The sequence below is a fragment of the Pipra filicauda genome, unplaced genomic scaffold, assembly GCF_003945595.2.
Source record: "Pipra filicauda isolate LSUMZ 115617 unplaced genomic scaffold, ASM394559v2 scaffold90_size2875636_pilon, whole genome shotgun sequence".
Lineage (NCBI taxonomy): Eukaryota > Metazoa > Chordata > Aves > Passeriformes > Pipridae > Pipra > Pipra filicauda.
The window spans coordinates 2,450,482-2,468,511 of record NW_024105098.1 but is presented as its reverse complement, the minus strand read 5'-3'; the positions used below and the strand labels follow the sequence as shown (position 1 = coordinate 2,468,511).

Below are 18,030 nucleotides of genomic sequence, written 5' to 3'. Positions count from 1 at the left end.
AAGTAGAGCTTAGCTTCAGGCAATAAGTTGTTACCTCTTTTTGTGCTGAGAAGAAAGGCAAGGCCCTCTTGATTTATCCCATTTTATCTCTGATTCACAGATGTCCTTTGCAACAGGTAAAAGCCTTCTGTTCATCTTCGTGTTTCACTGTTGGACTGATTCTGTCTCACCATTGGCAGAACTTCTTGCTAAGGAGAAAATATTTTGACAGAGTTTAGGATTACTGGTGGGGGTGAGAAAGGAACTGGAAGGAAAACAATGTTTAAATTATATTCTTTTGCCAGTGCAGCAGAAAAAGCACTGTCCTGGACTTCCAGACTCCACAGAAGTTTTTGAGTGCCTTTTCTCAATGTTTATCCTCTCCAAAATAACAAACCCCAGCTTTTGCCTGGGTGATCCGTGCCTGCACCAGACAAGCAGCACACACTTGTCTGAACAGGAAGGAGCTGCAGACAGGCAGCAGGAAGAGTTAAGGATTAACCCAAGAATTAGCAATGTCAAAAAGCTTAGTTTGCACAGCATGGACCAAAGAACCAGCTATGCAGCTGGGAGCTGTAATAGCTCAGCTCCTCGTTGGATCATCACCGGGAGGAAAAAGCAGAGCCTGTGCTTAATGAGGGAGTTCTGATCCTCCCCAGGTTCCCTTTCCCTCGCCTACAGTTAGAAGAATTTGCTAAGAAAACGTCAGGCAAAGCTACCACCCAGTTTCTATCCAGCAGCCATCCCTGCTCTCTCTTCCCCTCTTCTCTCACCCCTTTTCAAGCTCCCAACCACCCTTTTCTTCCCAATTTTGCCACTATATCTTCCAGCTTCAATGTCAGACTTCCTTTCCTGCCCCTGGCAGTTGTCTTTGCTTAGCTATCTTCTTCCTCCCATCTGTCAAGGAAAGAAAAAGCCTTTCTTACTTGAATTCATGATGTTCCAGCAGGTCTTCGAGAAAATGTGGTGGGAATGCCAGTTGTATGAGTGTCATCCAAGGCAGCAGATGCTTGGGAGCAGATAGTGGAGAGCCAGACTGCCCCAAGTACCTTCCCTTTGTCACACACAGTGCCGTGCACCTGCCTCCTGCCTGAGGGGACAGGGCTCTGTGGGTTAGAAGGGACTCTAGAGAGCAGGAGGAACATGGGAGATTAGGGATCATCATGAACTTTCCAAAGGCAGGGCCCTGGGAAACCAAGCACTGGCCCTGCCCAGATGCTTATCAGACTTGCAGTGACACCTACGATCCTCTTGACATTCTTTGCAAAAGACAAACAGGCAATAATGTCCTTAGTTTCAACACAGTGTAGTCAAATTGCTGCTTACAGCAGTGATACCAACCCATTTGTGTCTTTGATTAGTCATCTCCCAGGACAAACTATGTCTAAATTAAGGAAACCTGTTAGAATAGAAAGTGCCCCACCTTTTTAAGAAGAAGCTTCAGTTGTATAACTAAAGACTGGTCTTCATTTCTTGGCTGGTAACTTCCTGCTTTCACCACACCTACTGGGACAGGCAGAAAAAAAAAAGGGAGCAAGTTGCTGTCAGAGCCAGCAGACACATGCCAAAGAAATTGTGGGATCCTTAAAGTCTCTTACCCATAGAAGCTCCATGTGGAAGTCCATATGCTGAGGCTGTGTGTTGTGTTCATCTACCTTTTGCACGGGGTGAAAACAGGTAAGAAACCAACCATTTGTTTTGAATGTTTTTTGTCAAATATAACACACTGTGCTTTACAGAAACATGACTGTGTCTGCCCTCTGCATTACAGTTACTGTGTAGGGTTTCTCACTAACATTATTTATTTCGGCAAAGCAAATTATACTGGTTACATGGATGGAGTCAGTTCTAAGAGTTCCAAATGTAAAACCAGAAGTATTTTTTTTATTATCTTTTCCTCCCTTTGCAAACATTTCTCTTATATAAGTACTATCCATCTGCACTGAAAATGTCATTGGAAATCTTCAGAGAATAATGATTTCTTTTCAGGGGTGTTGTGTACGACAGGGGCGAAGGATGAATTACCATTTATGAACAGTAAGCTCCATTTGATATCCTCACAGCCCTACAAGAATCAACCTGTGTAACAATAAACAAATGTACTGCCTTGTGTTAGCATACACATGGGAGCAAGTCAAGTTACAGCTCTCTGCTTTGTAGGGAAAACAAACAGGGTTAAAAAAACCAGTATTCTTATAAATACTAACTTGTATTTCATCGGGTCCTCTGGAGTAATCTCGGGGTCACGTTTTGCTTAGTTTGTTTAATGCGCTGTAGGAAATGTACCCACAAGAAGTGGGGAAAAAGAGTTATGTGAAAAGGCAGGAGGAAACCAGGGAGCTATTGAGGACCAGTTTAAGAGGTGGAGGGCACACTCTGTGCAGAAGTGATGGAAATCTTCACCAACACTCCTGAGATTCACGTCATGGTTGTGAAGTCTGCTGAAAGGGGAGAGTTATTGTCGATGGTTAGGAGCAGTCTGTTGAAACACACTGTACAGAGCCCAGGCAAGGTGGCACAGTGCCAGAGAACCTGCAGACAGACAGAGAAGCACCTCTGTGACCCAAAGGCCACAGCTGAGACAAGTGACCACTGACCCACTGCTGTGAAAAAACTGTTGGAACTTCCCTTTGCAAGAGGACAGACTGGTGGAGGTAAAAAAAACTTGGCTGCTATTCTATTCATGCAGCCAGCTCAGGACCACAGCCCCAACACCACAGTGGCAAACCCTGCCTGTCCATAGGATCAGCATCCAGGACAGACGGAAGAAAAAGCCTCCAAACACCATCTCCAAGAAAGAAATGAGAGAGACCAGGGGAATGCAGGCTTTGATAGCACTGCCTGGGACTGTTCTTGTGACCACAGTACTCCCACCTGGGAGTATGTAACTTCAGAACATACATATTCAAACTGAAAGAGAGTATGTTTAGATAACATATTTAGAAGAACTTCTTCCCTGTGAGGGTGGGGAGGCCCTGGCACAGGTTGACCAGAGCAGCTGTGGCTGCCCCAGCCCTGGAAGTGTCCAAGGCCAGGTTGGACGGGGCTTGGAGCAACCTGGGCCAGTGGAAGGTGTCCCTGCCCATGGCAGGGGGTGGCACTGGATGAGCTTTGAGGTCCCTTCCAACTCAAACCATTCTATGATTCTATCATGATATATACTTATATATGTAAGTTCAGAACCAGGTTATTTTGAAGGTGCCTCTCCTGCTGCAATAGCACCTTGGAGGCTGATCTCAAGCTCAAGACCAAAGATGTCCAGCTCCCAGGCAGGGACGTGGATTTCACACATTTTTATGCCCCCTGCTACAGGTGCTGGAACCTCAGAGCACCTTGCCCAGCAGACAAGTGTTTTGCCCCTATTTTACATATCAGAAAACTGAGCAGGAGAATTTGAATTGCCAGAGTCTGTCTAGCAAGCTAATGGCCAAGGCAGGGCTGGGGGTGAGCTAATGGCATGCTGGGTTAATTGCCACATTCATTCACCTTTCCTGGAGGGAAAGTTAAGTTAGTTAAGTACAGTGCCAGGGTGTAACTTTCCACCTCACTTATTTGTTTGCAGACTTAATCTCAATAAGCCACTTACCCCAATCATCTGGGAGTTTCAAAGACACTTCCAGCCATTTGGGTAGGAGTCACTGTGCTCATTGGAAGGAAGAGCAAAGTCAGGATAACTGGCCATCCTGATGTGTCAGGATGAGGCTGAGATGGCCACCATCCTGCCAGAAGAGAAGCCAGCAGGTTTTCTCCCCCCTGTAATAATATTATATATTATAATCCTGATCTGATTTTAATAATCAAACCAGAATCAATTCGTGTCAGGTATCAGCAAATGCTGACCAGCTCTTTGAAAGCTCCTCTGTACCAGGAGGTTTAGGCTATTCTGATGACAAACACACTGCTCCTCTAGGCAAGTCTCAGCACAGGGCAGGAGATACAGACACAAATTAAGCAATCAGTGCAATCTTGCACCATATAGAAGTAATTCTTGCCTGGCATTTCTGCCTCTATTACTACAGCTTCAGTGGCAGTAAAGATGATTAACAACACCATATAATACTGCTATACAATAACTAAAACAATGCCTAGTTATTAGTAAAACCAAGATAGTTGTATTTTTTTATGCTGCAGTAGCACCTAGAGGACAGTTGCTGAGTCTCACTGTGTGAGCTGGCATAGATCAGCAGAAATGTGAGCTTTTCTCTGCCATTCCTCTGAGATCTCCACAACAGCAGTGCCACAGGAGAACTCCTGCTGCTCTTTCACTGGAGCTCCTTGGCACTGTAAGAATGGCTGGCCAGGAGACAGCCACCAGGTGACCTTTCCTCTTGGGAGTAGGGCCCAGAGCCACCCTGCCCCTGGGAGCCCTGGGGGAAGCATTAAGGAGCCAGAACACCCCCCCATTCAAAGGCTCCTGGTTTCAACCCACGTTCAGTGGGCCTGGCTGAGGGCTCATTTCCCACCACTCCTGTCCCACTGTTCATATGGTACCATAGGCTTTATACAGTAAGGACTCCATGGATTTCAGATGTTAAAATTTATGGTAGCAATTTAAAATATTCAGTTGGATTTAACTGCAACATCCTTTTAGCCTATTAACTTTTATTTCTGGAGCTCCTGGGGCTTCTACAGAGTAATTAGCAGAACTATGGCAACTGAGCAGATTGTTTTATGTGCTGGGCACATAGTATTTATATCACTCTCATGCTCCTGCTTTCCAAAGGAGGAGAGAAGGGAAAGTGGCTCATAGAAACTGTGAGAGTTTCATCATATAGAAGTTAAAATGCACAGAGCATTGAAGATTTATTAGAGCACAATTAGGTTACAGCTGCAGGTTTTCTAAACTCTTCTACCCACTGCACAGCCTTTTAAGCAACAAAGATCAGGAAGATTCCTCTAGGAATTGCAGCCTGAAAAATTGCTGCAGCCCAGGGTATATGTGTGAGAGGGACACTCTCCCCCACAAGGTTCTTCAATAAGATTAAAAGGATTTGGGGGAAAGGACTGTGAGCCAGGAAGAGGCTACTAAACTTCGTAAGCAGCGTCTGTCTGGAGACAGTTGTTCCATTCCCTGTCAGTGCCCTGTTGGAGGTTGTACTGGGAAATAAAGGCTCGGTTGGTGCCCTGCTGGAAAAGCAGGGCACAAAGACAGGCTTTCCAAAGGCACAGACCATCCCATGGAGCAGCACTTACACCCAATTCAGTTACTCTTCAGCTGTGTACACAGCACCATCCGTGACATCCCACGCAGCCCAAGGGTGCCCATTTTGCAGTCAGGAATAGCAGGGTGCATCTGCACACACAAATGAAGCACTGAGCTGCCCCTCACACGGGAAATCCTCTGCGGCTGGGCAGCTCCAGGCTGGAGGTACAAACCAGCCCCGAGGACACCCATTTACCCTCGGGCCTGTCCAGAGCACCTGGGCGTGCTCCCAAACCAGCACAGCAACCATCCCGCTTGTCAGTCACTTCCTCACACTACTGGGATTTTTGGAGAGAGGCCATGCCATCTCCCAGCTGCCTGTGGAAGCAGGACTGCCTTGTTTCAGGGAATGCTGATCCAAGAAGGTGCACTTGCTGTCGTTGTTCCAACATGGCAAGAAAACCTACATTCCAAGGTAACCGCAGTCATGAACATGAGGAGAGGAGACAGGAGAGAAGCAGCCCTGGCTCAGACATGTCACAACACACGTCCCTGCCCCTGTGCAGGGCTGGCAGGTGGAAGCAAATGCACTGGGGCTACACTCCATTTGCCACTCTGTGCTCTTTTCAGATCCTGGGGAGACATGTCCTGCATTCACAGCCCTCGGCTTCTGGAGCGCTTTGATAGGGACAGAGCTGAAAGTGAAGCTGCTGCTCTACACCAGGCAGAACCCAACCTGTGCCGAGGAGCTCCACTCAACAACCTCCGAGTACCTCAATGTGACCAAGAAAACCACCTTCATCGTCCACGGGTACCGGTTCACAGGCTCTGCCCCCGTCTGGATCCCCGACCTGCTGCATCTCCTGCTTTCTGCAGAGGACATGAACATCATCCTCGTGGACTGGAATCAGGGGGCAACAACCCTCATCTACAATAATGCTTCCAGAAAGTGCAAAAGAGTTGCTGAGATTCTGAAGAAACTTATTGATGAAATGCTGGTAAGTTGGACGTTCACACTATGATATAGTCATTAAGGCACAGTATGTAAAGGGCACAAAGGAAGTGTTTAAAACCAGCAGGATGTCTGGGAATAGAAACTCCTAAAAGGAATACATTAATTTTTGCAGCTATCCTGCAGTGCCAAGTTGTACCCTTGGACTTGGTACGATGGTATTTTGTCGCAATATTCAGTTTACACTCTGTCTCTCCATTTCTGGGTACAAAACTCTACAGACATGTTTTCCTACACACAGAAACTTTACTTCCACTTTCTGTACGTCCAAAAATCAATTTAAGGGGACCAGCTACAGTTCACAGTTCCCCTAAGCTGTTGCACAAGCAATGAAGACACTGGATCATTAAGATCATAGTGTCTGCTAATTCCTTGCAGAAACCACATGTGGGCCAACTGGAATTTTACTCCTGGGGCCCATGAATAGTTTCTGTCTCCAGTGCCCCAGGAAAATACAGCCACTGCCTGAATTGTGTTCATCAGGTATGGGCCTCAAAGAGGGATGCTGGCTGCACTGTGGGACTATCAAAGAGGGAATATTTACACAGAGTGGAACACACCAAGAGAAAAAGTGGGGAAAACAGCGAGATGCCTTTACATTCCTCCTCCTGATATTTTTTATGCCTTTCCTGTGCCTCAAATCTGTGACCATGAGTACTTTTAAATCTCAGATTCATGGAGCATCCCTTGACTCCATGCACATGATAGGAGTGAGCCTGGGAGCACACATCTCCGGCTTTGTGGGACAGATGTTTGGTGGCGCACTTGGAAGAATCACGGGTGAGCCTTCCCCCGTCAGTCCTTTGGCCTCAAGGCCAGCACAGCACGAGGCAGTGCCATCCACGTGGCTTTGTGTTGCAGGCCTGGACCCAGCGGGGCCCTTGTACCGGGGAACCCCCCCCAGTGAGAGGCTGGACCCCACCGACGCACAGTTTGTCGACGTCATTCATTCCGACACCGACGGTACGTGACATTCCAGCTCTGCAGCTCCACGAGGAAACCCAGGGACTGATGGAGCATGGGAAAGCAGTGGTGTGGTGGGCAGCAGTGCCAGGACCTTTGCTCCTTTGGCCCAGGACAGCAGAATCCTTCACTGGTGCTGGGAAGGACTCTGGGGTGCTCTGTTGCCCACACTGTTCTCAGCACTCCCTCGGGAGCTGCTGGTTTCTTTACACTTCAAAACCTGCTGCTGGATTATAGCAGTTACAGCCTGGTGGCCCATGAATTACAAGGACCTGGGCCCCGTGTGGGAGCTCCTGCAGCACACAGTCCTGCCAGAGCAGTTCCACACTAACATCCCACCCCGGGCTCAGACTGCATCCCAGCACACAGCATCTCCAAAGCCGGTCCCACAGCTCAGTGCCTTGCACAGTAGATCAGTTATCCCCAACCCATGGCTCCCTGCATGATGTTTCCAGTGTCCATCCCACCTCCTCTGAGCTAAACCTTCCTCTAGGATGAATCTGGACTCTCCCTCAGCCCTATCCTTTCCCAGATCCACCAGCCAGGCCAGCCACGTGATGCCAGCCCTCCGCTCCGCTCCCATGGGCAGCCTACCCCTAGCACCTGGCTTTCCCACCTCATTGCTTCTCCCAGCCCTTCCAAGAAGTCAAACTCAGCACCACAGCAACACCCAGGTTTCACATCCCTTTTCTTCTCCTGCACACAGTGACACAAAAACCTAAATTTTGCACTGTTGGACACACAGGCTTATTTTAGGTATTTGATACCATCACTAAAATGACCCAGCTGGGTCACAACCGCCTGGCCTGCTCCCTAAACAGATGGATGGTATTAATATTCCTGCCCTAATATTTATTCCCTTTTATCAGGACTAGGTTACAGAGAAGCACTAGGCCACATCGACTTCTACCCCAACGGCGGGACCGACCAGCCGGGCTGTCCACTGACAGTATTTTCTGGTAATTAATCCTGCCTTGAACTGCACAGACCCTGACAAAATGTTTCCATTTTCTCCTCAGAAAAGGAGGAGGAAGCCAGAGAAACATCATCACTGCTTAGAAAAGACATGAAACCCATATTCTGGGAAAGCCACAGCAGCAACCTCTTCCCAGCACTGATGTGACAGAGGTTTAGCTCATGTGCGTGAGAGTCAGGGTGACCTTTCTGTGCCCCTGTCACAGTGCAAGTGGGATTAATTCTCTGTGCAAAAAGCCATCAGGTAGATTTGTGCCTTTGTTTTGTGACTGCATTCAAAAAACCCATGGGATTTTTTGTTTTCAATTACTATGAACACACAAAAGCAGTGGCAAGAACCTGTCCAGAAAATGGGTTCAAGATGAATGTGGAGCAGGCAGTTAGACCAAATCTTGCACCTTCCTTGGCAGTGACTAACACTGCAGTCTGGAAGGTAAAGGCCTAGTCTTGAATCAAAGAAAGCTTTTTTTCCTTTCAGCCTGGCATCTGAACTGGTTTGATGAAAGCTGGGTGAAAAAGATACCTCACAGAAGAAAAGGCAGCTTTGTGAACTCAACCCTTATCATACCTGAGAGAATCTACACAGGAAAACAGCCTGAACCAAAAATCCCTAGGATATGAGGCTTCACTCACTTTGCTCCTCATGCAACAAGGCATTTTATTAGTTTGGGCTTTCTAAAGAGTTTTTTTACACCAAAATGGAAGGTCATGTGCAAAACTAAAAGCAATATCCAGCTGTCAGGCCTGAGCTCAGAGAGGAAAACACCTGACATGGAACTGGATTCATATTTGGATCCTCTGGAACTGCAGTAGCTATACAAACAAATATGTTTTTAAAACCAAAAATACAAGAAGAAAAGCAAGCCAGACACAGGCAGAGCTGAGTGCAGTCAAAGGGGGAGGCTGGTGCCCACTTGCTGTTTTGCCACAGCCCAGTGCTCCCCAGTGCAATCCCCTGGGTCCAGACTGGTCAGGGACTGTCCACAGCTGTGTCCTGTGGGCATTAATCCTGTTTCCCTGACGAGTGAGGGTTCCTAACAAAATATTTCTTCCCTGTGTATGATTAAGGATTGCAGTACTTTAAATGTGACCACCAGAGGTCTGTTTTCCTGTTCCTGTCCTCCCTGACACGGAGCTGCAACATCACAGCTTATCCCTGCGACTCGTACAGGAATTACAGGAATGGCAAATGTACCAGCTGTGAAACCTTCTGGCCTATGCCATGCCCCATCCTAGGTAAGGATCCAGGGAATGTCAGACCATCCTGAACACAGAGCTTCCTGTCATCACTGTAACTTGTGTGATGTTTCACTAAAGGACCAACACAACACAGTGCTTTGCAAAATCATCGAAGTTATTTCCACTGAGGTTTTTGAGGCCTCCCCTTGGCTTCAAAGAGGTCTGAGAAACCTCCCTGTTCTTTGTACCATCACATCACATTGTGATCTAGAACAAAATTCACAGGTAAAGGATCCAGAACTAGGAAAGCCAAAACAAGACTTGGGATCTTTACACTACAGTCATGGAAACAATGAATTAAAGTCCTTTAGTTGCAGGGTTTGAGAGAGGGGCATGTTCTTGCTAAAACAGTATTTTCTAGTAAATTCCCAGCACCACAAACCTCTCTGTTCTCTAAAAGGAATGGCAGAGGGGTGAACAAAGGGGATTCTGGACCCACAGAGGCATCCCAGCCTGGGTGTGACAGCCCAGCATCAAGCTGCCAGCTCTGGAAGGTTGATGCTAAAACACCTGACACTTCCAGAAAGGAAGTGGCAAAGCCAAGGGGATGATTTGCATTCTGCACTGAATGAAATCCTCCTTGACCATGGATAGCAGGTGTGGAAGAAGATCAGCCTTGAAGTACGTGCTGAACAGTAGCCAGGCATATTTAGTCCTAAATCTGCAGAGTACAGGAGCTTGTTTCGAGCTTGTGTCACACTGAGACCTGGCAGCTGGCAAACAATACACTATTTCTTAAACACTTGCTTATTTTCAGCCATTTAGTTGCTCATCTACCTGTGCAGTAGCTGTGTTTCATTTTCAAACTGTCACCTGCAGGTTATTATGCCCATGAGTGGAAAAGCTATTTAACACAACAGAGCCATCCAGTGACAAGGATGTTTTTCGATACAGGGGACAAAGAGCCATTTTGCAGTAAGTGACTGAGATTTCCGAGACGATTTGTCTTTTTGCATTGCCTCCTTCAGCAGCAGCTGAGCAGAGGTGGTTTGGTCATAGCCAGCATTTTAGAAACAATGCCAGTGGCTGCTGGTCAGAACTGTGTCCAGCTGCACTTTGCCATGACATTCCTTATCTGCAATCCTGCCCGGTGCTGTGAAAGCCAACTTGCTTACAGTGCTAGGAAACTGGTTGAGAACTTGCAAATTAAATATAAAAGTTCCCAAACCGAGTTTAAAAGCAACACACCATTCTTTTGTGAAAGGAAGAGGTGTGTGGGAATGGTGGGAGACAAAGAGAGACTGTGCAGGTGAAAAAGCTACCCCTGGAGAAAAGCAAGAGGTACAGGGAAAGGGAGAGAATTAATGGAAAAAAGGGTGTCACCGAGGTTTCTCCTCCTCCCTGTGATCACCAAAATAGCAAGGCATGGGCAGGGATTATGGCCTGAGCTCCAGAGCTGGTCAGCAAGTGAATTCAGACTTACAGATCAAAGAATTGTGCTCCATGATAGGGATTACAAATGACAGATGCTGAGAACAAAAATGGAGGGGTTCCGAATGGGACAGGAGAAAGAAAAGAAAAGGAAAGGCAATCTGGAAGGCGAAGTGTTAAAGGGGGTGTGCTTAGAGTCATACAGAGAGGCCATCCTGCATGGATAACCCTTTCTGTAGTGCTTTCCTGACACCTCTTAGTGTTTCTGTTAAAAAAATCTCTGCTAGGAGGGATGGAGAGCAGGGAGGAGAAAAGGATTTTGGAGAGAAATTTGAAGGGGTTATGTCCATCCTCCACCTGCAGCTCCACTCCCAGACGGGCACACAGAAGCTCAACAGCAGAGTGAGCCTGCCAGATCTAACCACACTAGTTCTCTCCCTCCCCTCAGTTTATCACTACTTTGTGGATATTATCACGTGGAACAAAGACACCAGGAGAGGTACGTTCAGCATCGTACTAGCTGATGAGACTGGGAAGAAGGCAGAATCCAAAGTTAATCCGTAAGTCTTACTGATCTGATAATGTGTAAATGCCAAAGAATCACTTGGCACAACTGCAGCTGGGAGGAGGCAAGACATCCTCCTCCATATCCCTGCTGATACCTGCCAGTGCACATGCCTATGGAATTTCCACAGCCTCCCCCAGCACACACCACCTGACAGCCCAGCACTGTGATTTGGGCCCTTCTCATTCCTTTTAAGGACTGAAGTGGACAATCCCAGCCAGAGGCACAGCTGCCCCTAGGTTTCCACTAAGGCAGAAGGAAAAGCATCTCCCCCTCTTTCAATCCCCTCCCAGGAGTGTTCTGCTCCAGCTCCCAGTGCCCAAGACAGCTGGGATGAACCTGGGCCTGAATATCTCACATCCAAATCAACTCATTCTGTTCAGAGAGGCAAATTAATGACTGGTGTTTATAGAACATGCAAATTCTTGATTGATCTAAACACACTTCAGCCAAACAATCCTGCTCAACTAGTTTTCCCAAGTATCTCTGACTGCATATTCCCTCAGCCATATCTGGGATCTGCTTGCAGTGGAGCAATCTGCATCGCTCCTGCACCAAGAGCAGTGCAGATTTCATGCCTGTCTCGAAGTGACTCAGTGTTCAGGTCTGCACAGCCAGCCAGGTACAAACATCACTTGGATTCAGTCCACTCGGGATCAAAGCAGAATCACGGAGAGGATTCTGGTTTGGGACAAACAATATCAGACCTCTGTGTCCCCACTCCCACCCCAAAGAGCTGAGTGCCAAAGTGGCTGAGCAGGTTCACACCTGGGGGCCTGAATCCACACCCACCTTCTGTAAATCAGAAACTAATCACTAATTGTGCCCTCCTCCCCCAGCTCTGCTACTAATGTTACACTGAATACATTAAACCTGGTGCTATTCCCTTGGGGATTCTGACACTCTGTCTGCTTTACCTTCAGAGAAGCTGCCACCTTCCAGCAGTACAACCAAATTACTTTGCTCACGGGATTCGACCAGGATCTTGAAAACGTAGAGAAAATTTCCTTGACATTTTCCACAGGATCTGTCATTGGCCCAAAATTCAAACTCAGGATTCTCCAAATGAGGTTCCAGTCACTCACGAACCCAGAAAGGTGAGCAGAGCTCTACAAACAAACCATTTCTATTGTTGTAGACTGGACAGAAGCAAACGAATCTCCCAGACTGCTGGCCTGGCTGAGTTTGTGCAGAAGAATTAGATTTGATTTCACATTTAATAATTCTCATACACATATCATGGGAATAGAATCCCACAGCTGAATACCTACTTGAACACAGAGGCTGTCTTATCGTACTGAAAACACGCCACTGGTGACGTGACTCTGATGTGGTCTGACATCTTGACCTTTGGTCAGGAAAATGACCTTTGAGAAGCTGCCCAGGCCTGAACTCCGGGCTGAAGGGAAATGCAGCTGTCAGGGAAGCAGAGATGCCCAGCCCCAAATGCACATTTTATATCCCAGTCAATCTCTATGGGCAGTCAAGCAGGGAGATTATTTTACTCCTGGAATTCCAGCGACTGGGAGCTGCTGGCCACTCTGCCCAAAGCCCTGACTGCTGCCCACAACACCATGAGGTACCTCCCAGAGCACTGCTGGTGATATTTCTCCAGCTGCTTCAGTCACCTCTTTAGCTTCTGTCTGTTCTGCAGTCCTACCCCTAAGCTTCCCTGATTCCTAGGGCACCTTTGGAGGATGGAATCTCTGCCTGAGCTCAGCAAGCACAGAATCTCTTAGGCTGACTTTGTGTGCAAAACCACCATGTGGACATCAAGCCAGGCCATGCTTTAAGTTTGGGTTAAAACAAGGGCTGCATATCACAGAGCGAGGAGGGTGAAGCAAAAATATTCAGGACTTTTAACACATTAAGTAATCAGTCACTGCCAGGGGAGGGATGCCCTTCCCTCCCTCCTCCCCTCTTCCAGGGCTAATGCTCATGTTTTCCCAGTGAAAGCTTAAGTATTTCCTCTGGTTTTTGGCTGGACTAGCTCCAGGCCAGATCAATGCCTGGTCCCAGCTCAGAGCAGCAGCAGAATTCCTCATGCTGGGAGCAGCAAAGCAGCAGGACCAGGCAGGTGAGCTGGAAGGACCACCTTTTTTGGTGGACACAGAGGTGTGGACTGGTTTAATGGGAACCATGGATCTGCAGGCAGTGCCTGTTTGCTGGGGCTTTTCGCATTCTGTTTTTCTCACAAGCAAAAGATCACGTAGAACAGAAGAGAAAAAAGCTCAAGGTATCCCTGGCCTTGGTAAGGCTTAAAGAGCACCTCACTCACTTTAGGTGGATTCGGAGCTAGTTCTCCTGAGAACACGAGTTATTTTACATATGCCCCCAGCACACGGCGAGACTCAACTGGAGGATGACAGGGGAAAAAAAGCCTTTTTTCACTTTTGGCCCGTGTTTTCACACAGACCCCAGCTGTGCCGATACGACCTTGTGCTGACGGAGAACACTCAGAGAACCTTCAAGCCCATCCCGTGCTGAAGCCGAAACCCGAGGACGCCGTGTCTGGGCGGGGCAGGGGCATTTCACAGCCGTGTGGGGACTCACCTGGCGGTCCCGGGACACTTCAGAGCCGTGTGGGGACTCACCTGGCGGTCCCGGGACACTTCAGAGCCGTGTGGGGACTCACCTGGAGCTCCCGGGACATTTCACAGCCGTGTGGGGACTCACCTGGAGCTCCCGGGACATTTCACAGCCGTGTGGGGACTCACCTGGAGCTCCCGGGGCGCCTCCCATGCGGACCGGGCAGCGGGGCCCGCTCTCCACGCAGGGCGTACAAAGGGGCTGTGGGAGCGACAATAAAACAACAGCAGCGCGTGGGTTTAAAGCGCGTGTTTAAGGAGCGTATCCGCGCTGAACCGCCTTTGAACCCCGAGGGGTGCAGGCTCCCTCCGAGCCCTCGCGCGTCCCCTCAGGGGCAGCCCCGCCCGCCATCCCCGCCCTCAGGGGCGGCCCCGCCCTGCGCCTGCGCGCCCGTCTCGGGGCTCTGAGGGCCGGCAGGGCCGGGCCAGAGCGGCGGTAGCGGCGGCTCCGACCCGGGATGTGGCGGCGCCCGGCCGGGCTCCTTCTCGTCTTCGCGGCCGCTACGGCCGCGCTGTGGCTGCTGTCGGTGCGGCTGAGCGCGGGGCAGACGCGCAGGTGGGTGCGGGGGGCCGGGGCTGCCCGTATGTCCCTCTGTCCCGCCGGGGCTGCCCCTGCGTCTCTCTGTCTCTCCCCACCCTCCCCGGCACCGCCCGTCTCTCTCCCCGCTCAGGGCGCTGCGGTTCCCGGCGGACCTGGAGGAGCTGCGGGATCTGGCCGAGGCGCTGCGGGACTACGAGCGGCAGCACCGGGGCGCGGCGCTGGCGCTGTTCTGCGGCGCTTACCTGTACAAGCAGAGCTTCGCCATCCCTGGCTCCAGCCTCCTGGTACGGGCACGGGGGGCAAAGGGCGAGGCCGGCGAGCCACGGCTCGGTCAGGAGGGGCCAGAGGGACCGGCCCGGCCCTGCAGCCGGGGAGGAATAACCCCCTGTACCAGCACAGGCTGGGGGCTGCCCTGGCGGAGAGCAGCTCTGCGGGGAAGGACCTGGGAGTGTTGGTGGGTGACACGTTGGCTGTGAGCCGGCAGCCTGCCCTGGGGGCCAGGAGGGACAATGGGATCCCGGGGGACATCGGAAAGAGTATAGCTAGCAGGTCAGGGAGGTCATCCTGACCCTCTGCTCAGCCCTAGTGAGGCACATCTGGAGTGCTGTGTCCTGTCTGGGCTCCTCAGGTCAAGAGAGACATGGAGTTACTAGAGAGGGTCCAGTGGAGGCCACAAAGATGATGAGGGGTCTGGAGCATCTCTCTTTTGAGTGGAAACTGCGGGAGCTGGGCCTGTTTAGTCTGGAGAAGACTGAGAGGGGATCTCATTAATCCATATAAATATGTCCAAGGTGGGTGCCAAGAGGACAGGGCCAGGCTCTTTTCAGTGGTGCCCAGTGACGGGACAAGGAGCAAGGGCCACAAACTAAAACGTAAGAAGTTCCACCTCAACATGAGGCAGGAGGATGGCAGAGCACTGGAACAGCTGCCCAGGGAGGGCACAGAGTCTCCCCCTCTGGAGACATTGCAAACCCACCTGGACACGTTCCTGTGTCACCTGCTCCAGGTGACCCTGCCTTGGCAGAGGGGGTTGGACTGGATGATCTCCAGGGGTCCCTTCCAACCCTGACTATTCTGTGACACACTGGGCCTCACTCCCTGTTGTCCCCACAGAATGTCCTGGCGGGAGCTCTCTTCGGGCCATGGACGGGGCTGGTGCTGTGCTCGGTGCTCACGTCGGTGGGAGCCACCCTGTGCTACCTGCTCTCTGCTGCCTTCGGCAAGCAGCTCGTCGTCCACTACTTCCCTGAGAAAGTGGCTCTGCTGCAAGGGAAGGTAAGAACTGGTGCTTCTGCAGACACCCAGGATGTCCCTAGGTCAGGCTGCTTTTGGGATGGCTTAGTAAAAATGAATGTGTGCAGGGGACACATCAGGTCTGCTAAGGGCACAGCCTAGGAGCAGGCTGCTCTCTTGGGGCAAGCCTGTTTGCAGAGGGGCTGTGGGGAAAATCCCAGATCCCAAGGAAAATCAGAAGTAAGACAAGGATTGATTGGGAAGTCCCTGTTCTCCAGAACCGCCTCCATCCATCCTTTGCTGAGTTGTACAGCTGGAGGTGGTTCTGCTGTTGCCTTCCTGATCTCTAATTCAGGTGAGATCCCACTTCCATCACTTCCTTGGAACAGGCTGGCTCACCCTTACGCTCCCACACACACATAACGTTGCTGCTTTTCATCAGTTCTGGACTGATGTTGTGGCAGAAGCATCGTGGCCTTTCCAGTGTTACTGCCGTCTGAGGAGCAGAAATAATGTGGAACGTTTCTCTTGGCAGGTAGAAGAGAACAGGAGCTGCTTATTTTTCTTCTTGTTGTTCCTGAGGCTGTTCCCCATGACACCAAACTGGTTTCTGAACCTCTCGGCTCCCATTTTAAACATCCCCGTGTCCCAGTTCTTCTTGTCCGTCCTCATCGGTAAGGCCTGGGGACACAGTCCGAGGGGACAGTGTGACACTGCTGCTCGTCATCACTGAGCCCAGGGAAGGCAGAGCAGCAGGACTCTGCCCCATTTAACTGTTTACCTCTGTGCTGCCCTGAGGTCTCAGAGCATTTTGCAAATATGTGTGTGTGTCCCCCTGCTGCAAATCTTGATTTACACCTCGTTCTTTCTGTTATAAGCACAGACCCTTGTGTCTGTGTAAGGGCCATAAACTAAACCACAGCGAGTTCCACCTCAACATGAGGAAGAACTTCTTTCTATGGAGGGTGGCAGAGCACTGGAATAGAGTGTTCAGGCAGGGTGTGGAGTCTCCCTCCCTGGAGACATTCCAAACCCACTCAGGTGCGTTCCTGTGTCTTGAGGTGACCCTGCCTTGGCAGGGGGGGTTGGACTGGATGATCTCCAGAAGTCCCTTCCAACACCAACCATTCTGTGATTCTGTGTGTAGCCTTGGGCATATTTGAGCTAATTTTCCCGGGGGGGATGCTAACAGCTTTTTTCTGCTCTGATTCTTTCAGGCCTTACACCATATAATTTCATCTGTGTGCAGACAGGGGCCATTCTGTCCCAGATCACCTCTCTGGATGCCATTTTCTCCTGGGACACGCTGCTCAAACTGCTGGCAATGGCCATGGTAGCCCTGGTACCAGGGACCCTCATCAAGAGATACAGCAAGAAGCACTTGAAGCTGGATGGAGACAAGCAAACTCAGACACTCAATGGCAAAAAGAGTTTCTGATGGTTCAGGTGCCCCAGTTTTGGGGTAAAAGCTGCAGGTCTCTGCAGGGGGTTATATTCTGCATGCTCTGTGCCACCAAGGACAGTGGCAGTTTTTAATTGTCCTCCTCATCTCAGAGGAGGTGTAAGATTCTTATTTTTGATGAATGTTTACCTGTGCATGTACCTGCACGGAGAGAGCGATACAGGGACTTTGTGAACAGTTGGTTAATGTGCCTGTTTCGTTTAAATCATCCCCTGTGTGCCTGAGGGGGTGCCCAGCCCACTGCCATGGGGACAAAAGGAGTGTTGGCATCCTGTGAGGAAGGCAAACCAGAACCCCTTAATCCTGCCCAGCACAGGGAGGCCAAGCACTGCCCTGGAGGCAGGAGGCAGGCCCTGCTCCCTCCAACCCCAGACTGATTTAGCATTTTTGGCCTAAAATGACAAATGGTGCTGTTGGGTGCAGTAGCACAAGCCCCAAGCTGAGAAAATAATGGTGTTTCAAGGTGCAGCTGTTGAAGACTCTTCTTTGATTCCAATGTTAAACCAGCACACCCTGCAGCAAAATGCTCAGGATTTGGGCTGCCTGTGTGTACCAGTCGTGTCAGAACACACAAGATTGCTTCCCCAGTCTGTCAGTGGCTGCTACTCCCCATAAAGACTAAAGGGGAAAAGAAAAGGAATGGATGTGCCTGGCTGACAGGGATTTGTCCCTGAGAAGCACTTTGAAACCTACATATTTGCTCCTGTATAACTAGAAGGTTTCCAAATAAACAAGTGGGTTCTTGTCCCAGTTGCTGGAGAACATAGAATCCAGGATGGTGTGGGTTGGAGGGGATCATAAAGATCATCTCATTCCACCCCCTGCCATGGGCAGGGACACCTTCCACTAGCCCAGGTTGCTCCAAGCCCTGTCCAACCTGGCCTTGGACACTTCCAGGGATCCAGGGGCAGCCACAGCTTCTCTGGGCAACCTGTGCCAGGCCCTCTTCTCCCAAGGAT

At 50.0% G+C, this 18,030-nt stretch overlaps 3 protein-coding genes across 11 annotated transcripts in view; 2 read left to right on the top strand and 1 right to left on the bottom strand.

Annotated features, from left to right (window-relative positions):
- Positions 1–14,068, bottom strand: part of CEP63 (centrosomal protein 63) — a 39,609-nt gene extending 25,541 nt beyond the window's left edge. For 3 of the 9 annotated variants that reach the window (XM_039391106.1, XM_039391112.1, XM_027724814.2), the window contains exon 1: positions 35–2,990. The gene's annotated coding sequence lies outside the window, so the exon portion shown is untranslated. Of the gene's footprint in view, positions 1–34; positions 2,991–3,565; positions 13,765–13,964 lie in introns of those variants that run through there. The other 6 variants (XM_039391105.1, XM_039391111.1, XM_039391110.1 and 3 more) reach the window with 6 other exon arrangements.
- Positions 648–14,086, top strand: LIPH (lipase H). Its single transcript, XM_027724820.2, has 10 exons — positions 648–1,656; positions 5,753–6,120; positions 6,806–6,914; positions 6,996–7,097; positions 7,967–8,056; positions 9,141–9,308; positions 10,131–10,226; positions 11,131–11,242; positions 12,171–12,344; positions 13,662–14,086. Exons 1-10 carry the CDS (start codon positions 1,605–1,607, stop codon positions 13,732–13,734), a joined length of 1,344 nt encoding a protein of 447 aa, XP_027580621.1. The 5' UTR covers positions 648–1,604; the 3' UTR covers positions 13,735–14,086.
- A 160-nt stretch (positions 14,087–14,246) lies between these two features.
- TMEM41A (transmembrane protein 41A) lies at positions 14,247–17,833 on the top strand. The gene is made up of 5 exons (XM_027724854.2): positions 14,247–14,391; positions 14,507–14,660; positions 15,490–15,651; positions 16,145–16,283; positions 16,827–17,833. Exons 1-5 carry the CDS (start codon positions 14,294–14,296, stop codon positions 17,045–17,047), a joined length of 774 nt encoding a protein of 257 aa, XP_027580655.1. The 5' UTR covers positions 14,247–14,293; the 3' UTR covers positions 17,048–17,833.
- The last annotated feature ends 197 nt before the right edge of the window (positions 17,834–18,030 follow it).

Coding starts and splice junctions, on each gene's coding strand:
- TMEM41A (XM_027724854.2), top strand. CDS start 14,294: ATGTGGCGGCGCCCGGCCGGGCTCCTTCTCGTCTTCGCGGCCGCTACG. Junction 14,392..14,506: donor AGCGCGGGGCAGACGCGCAG/GTGGGTGCGGGG, acceptor CTCCCCGCTCAG/GGCGCTGCGGTTCCCGGCGG. Junction 14,661..15,489: donor TCCCTGGCTCCAGCCTCCTG/GTACGGGCACGG, acceptor TTGTCCCCACAG/AATGTCCTGGCGGGAGCTCT.
- LIPH (XM_027724820.2), top strand. CDS start 1,605: ATGCTGAGGCTGTGTGTTGTGTTCATCTACCTTTTGCACGGGGTGAAA. Junction 1,657..5,752: donor TTTGCACGGGGTGAAAACAG/GTAAGAAACCAA, acceptor TGCTCTTTTCAG/ATCCTGGGGAGACATGTCCT. Junction 11,243..12,170: donor GCAGAATCCAAAGTTAATCC/GTAAGTCTTACT, acceptor CTTTACCTTCAG/AGAAGCTGCCACCTTCCAGC.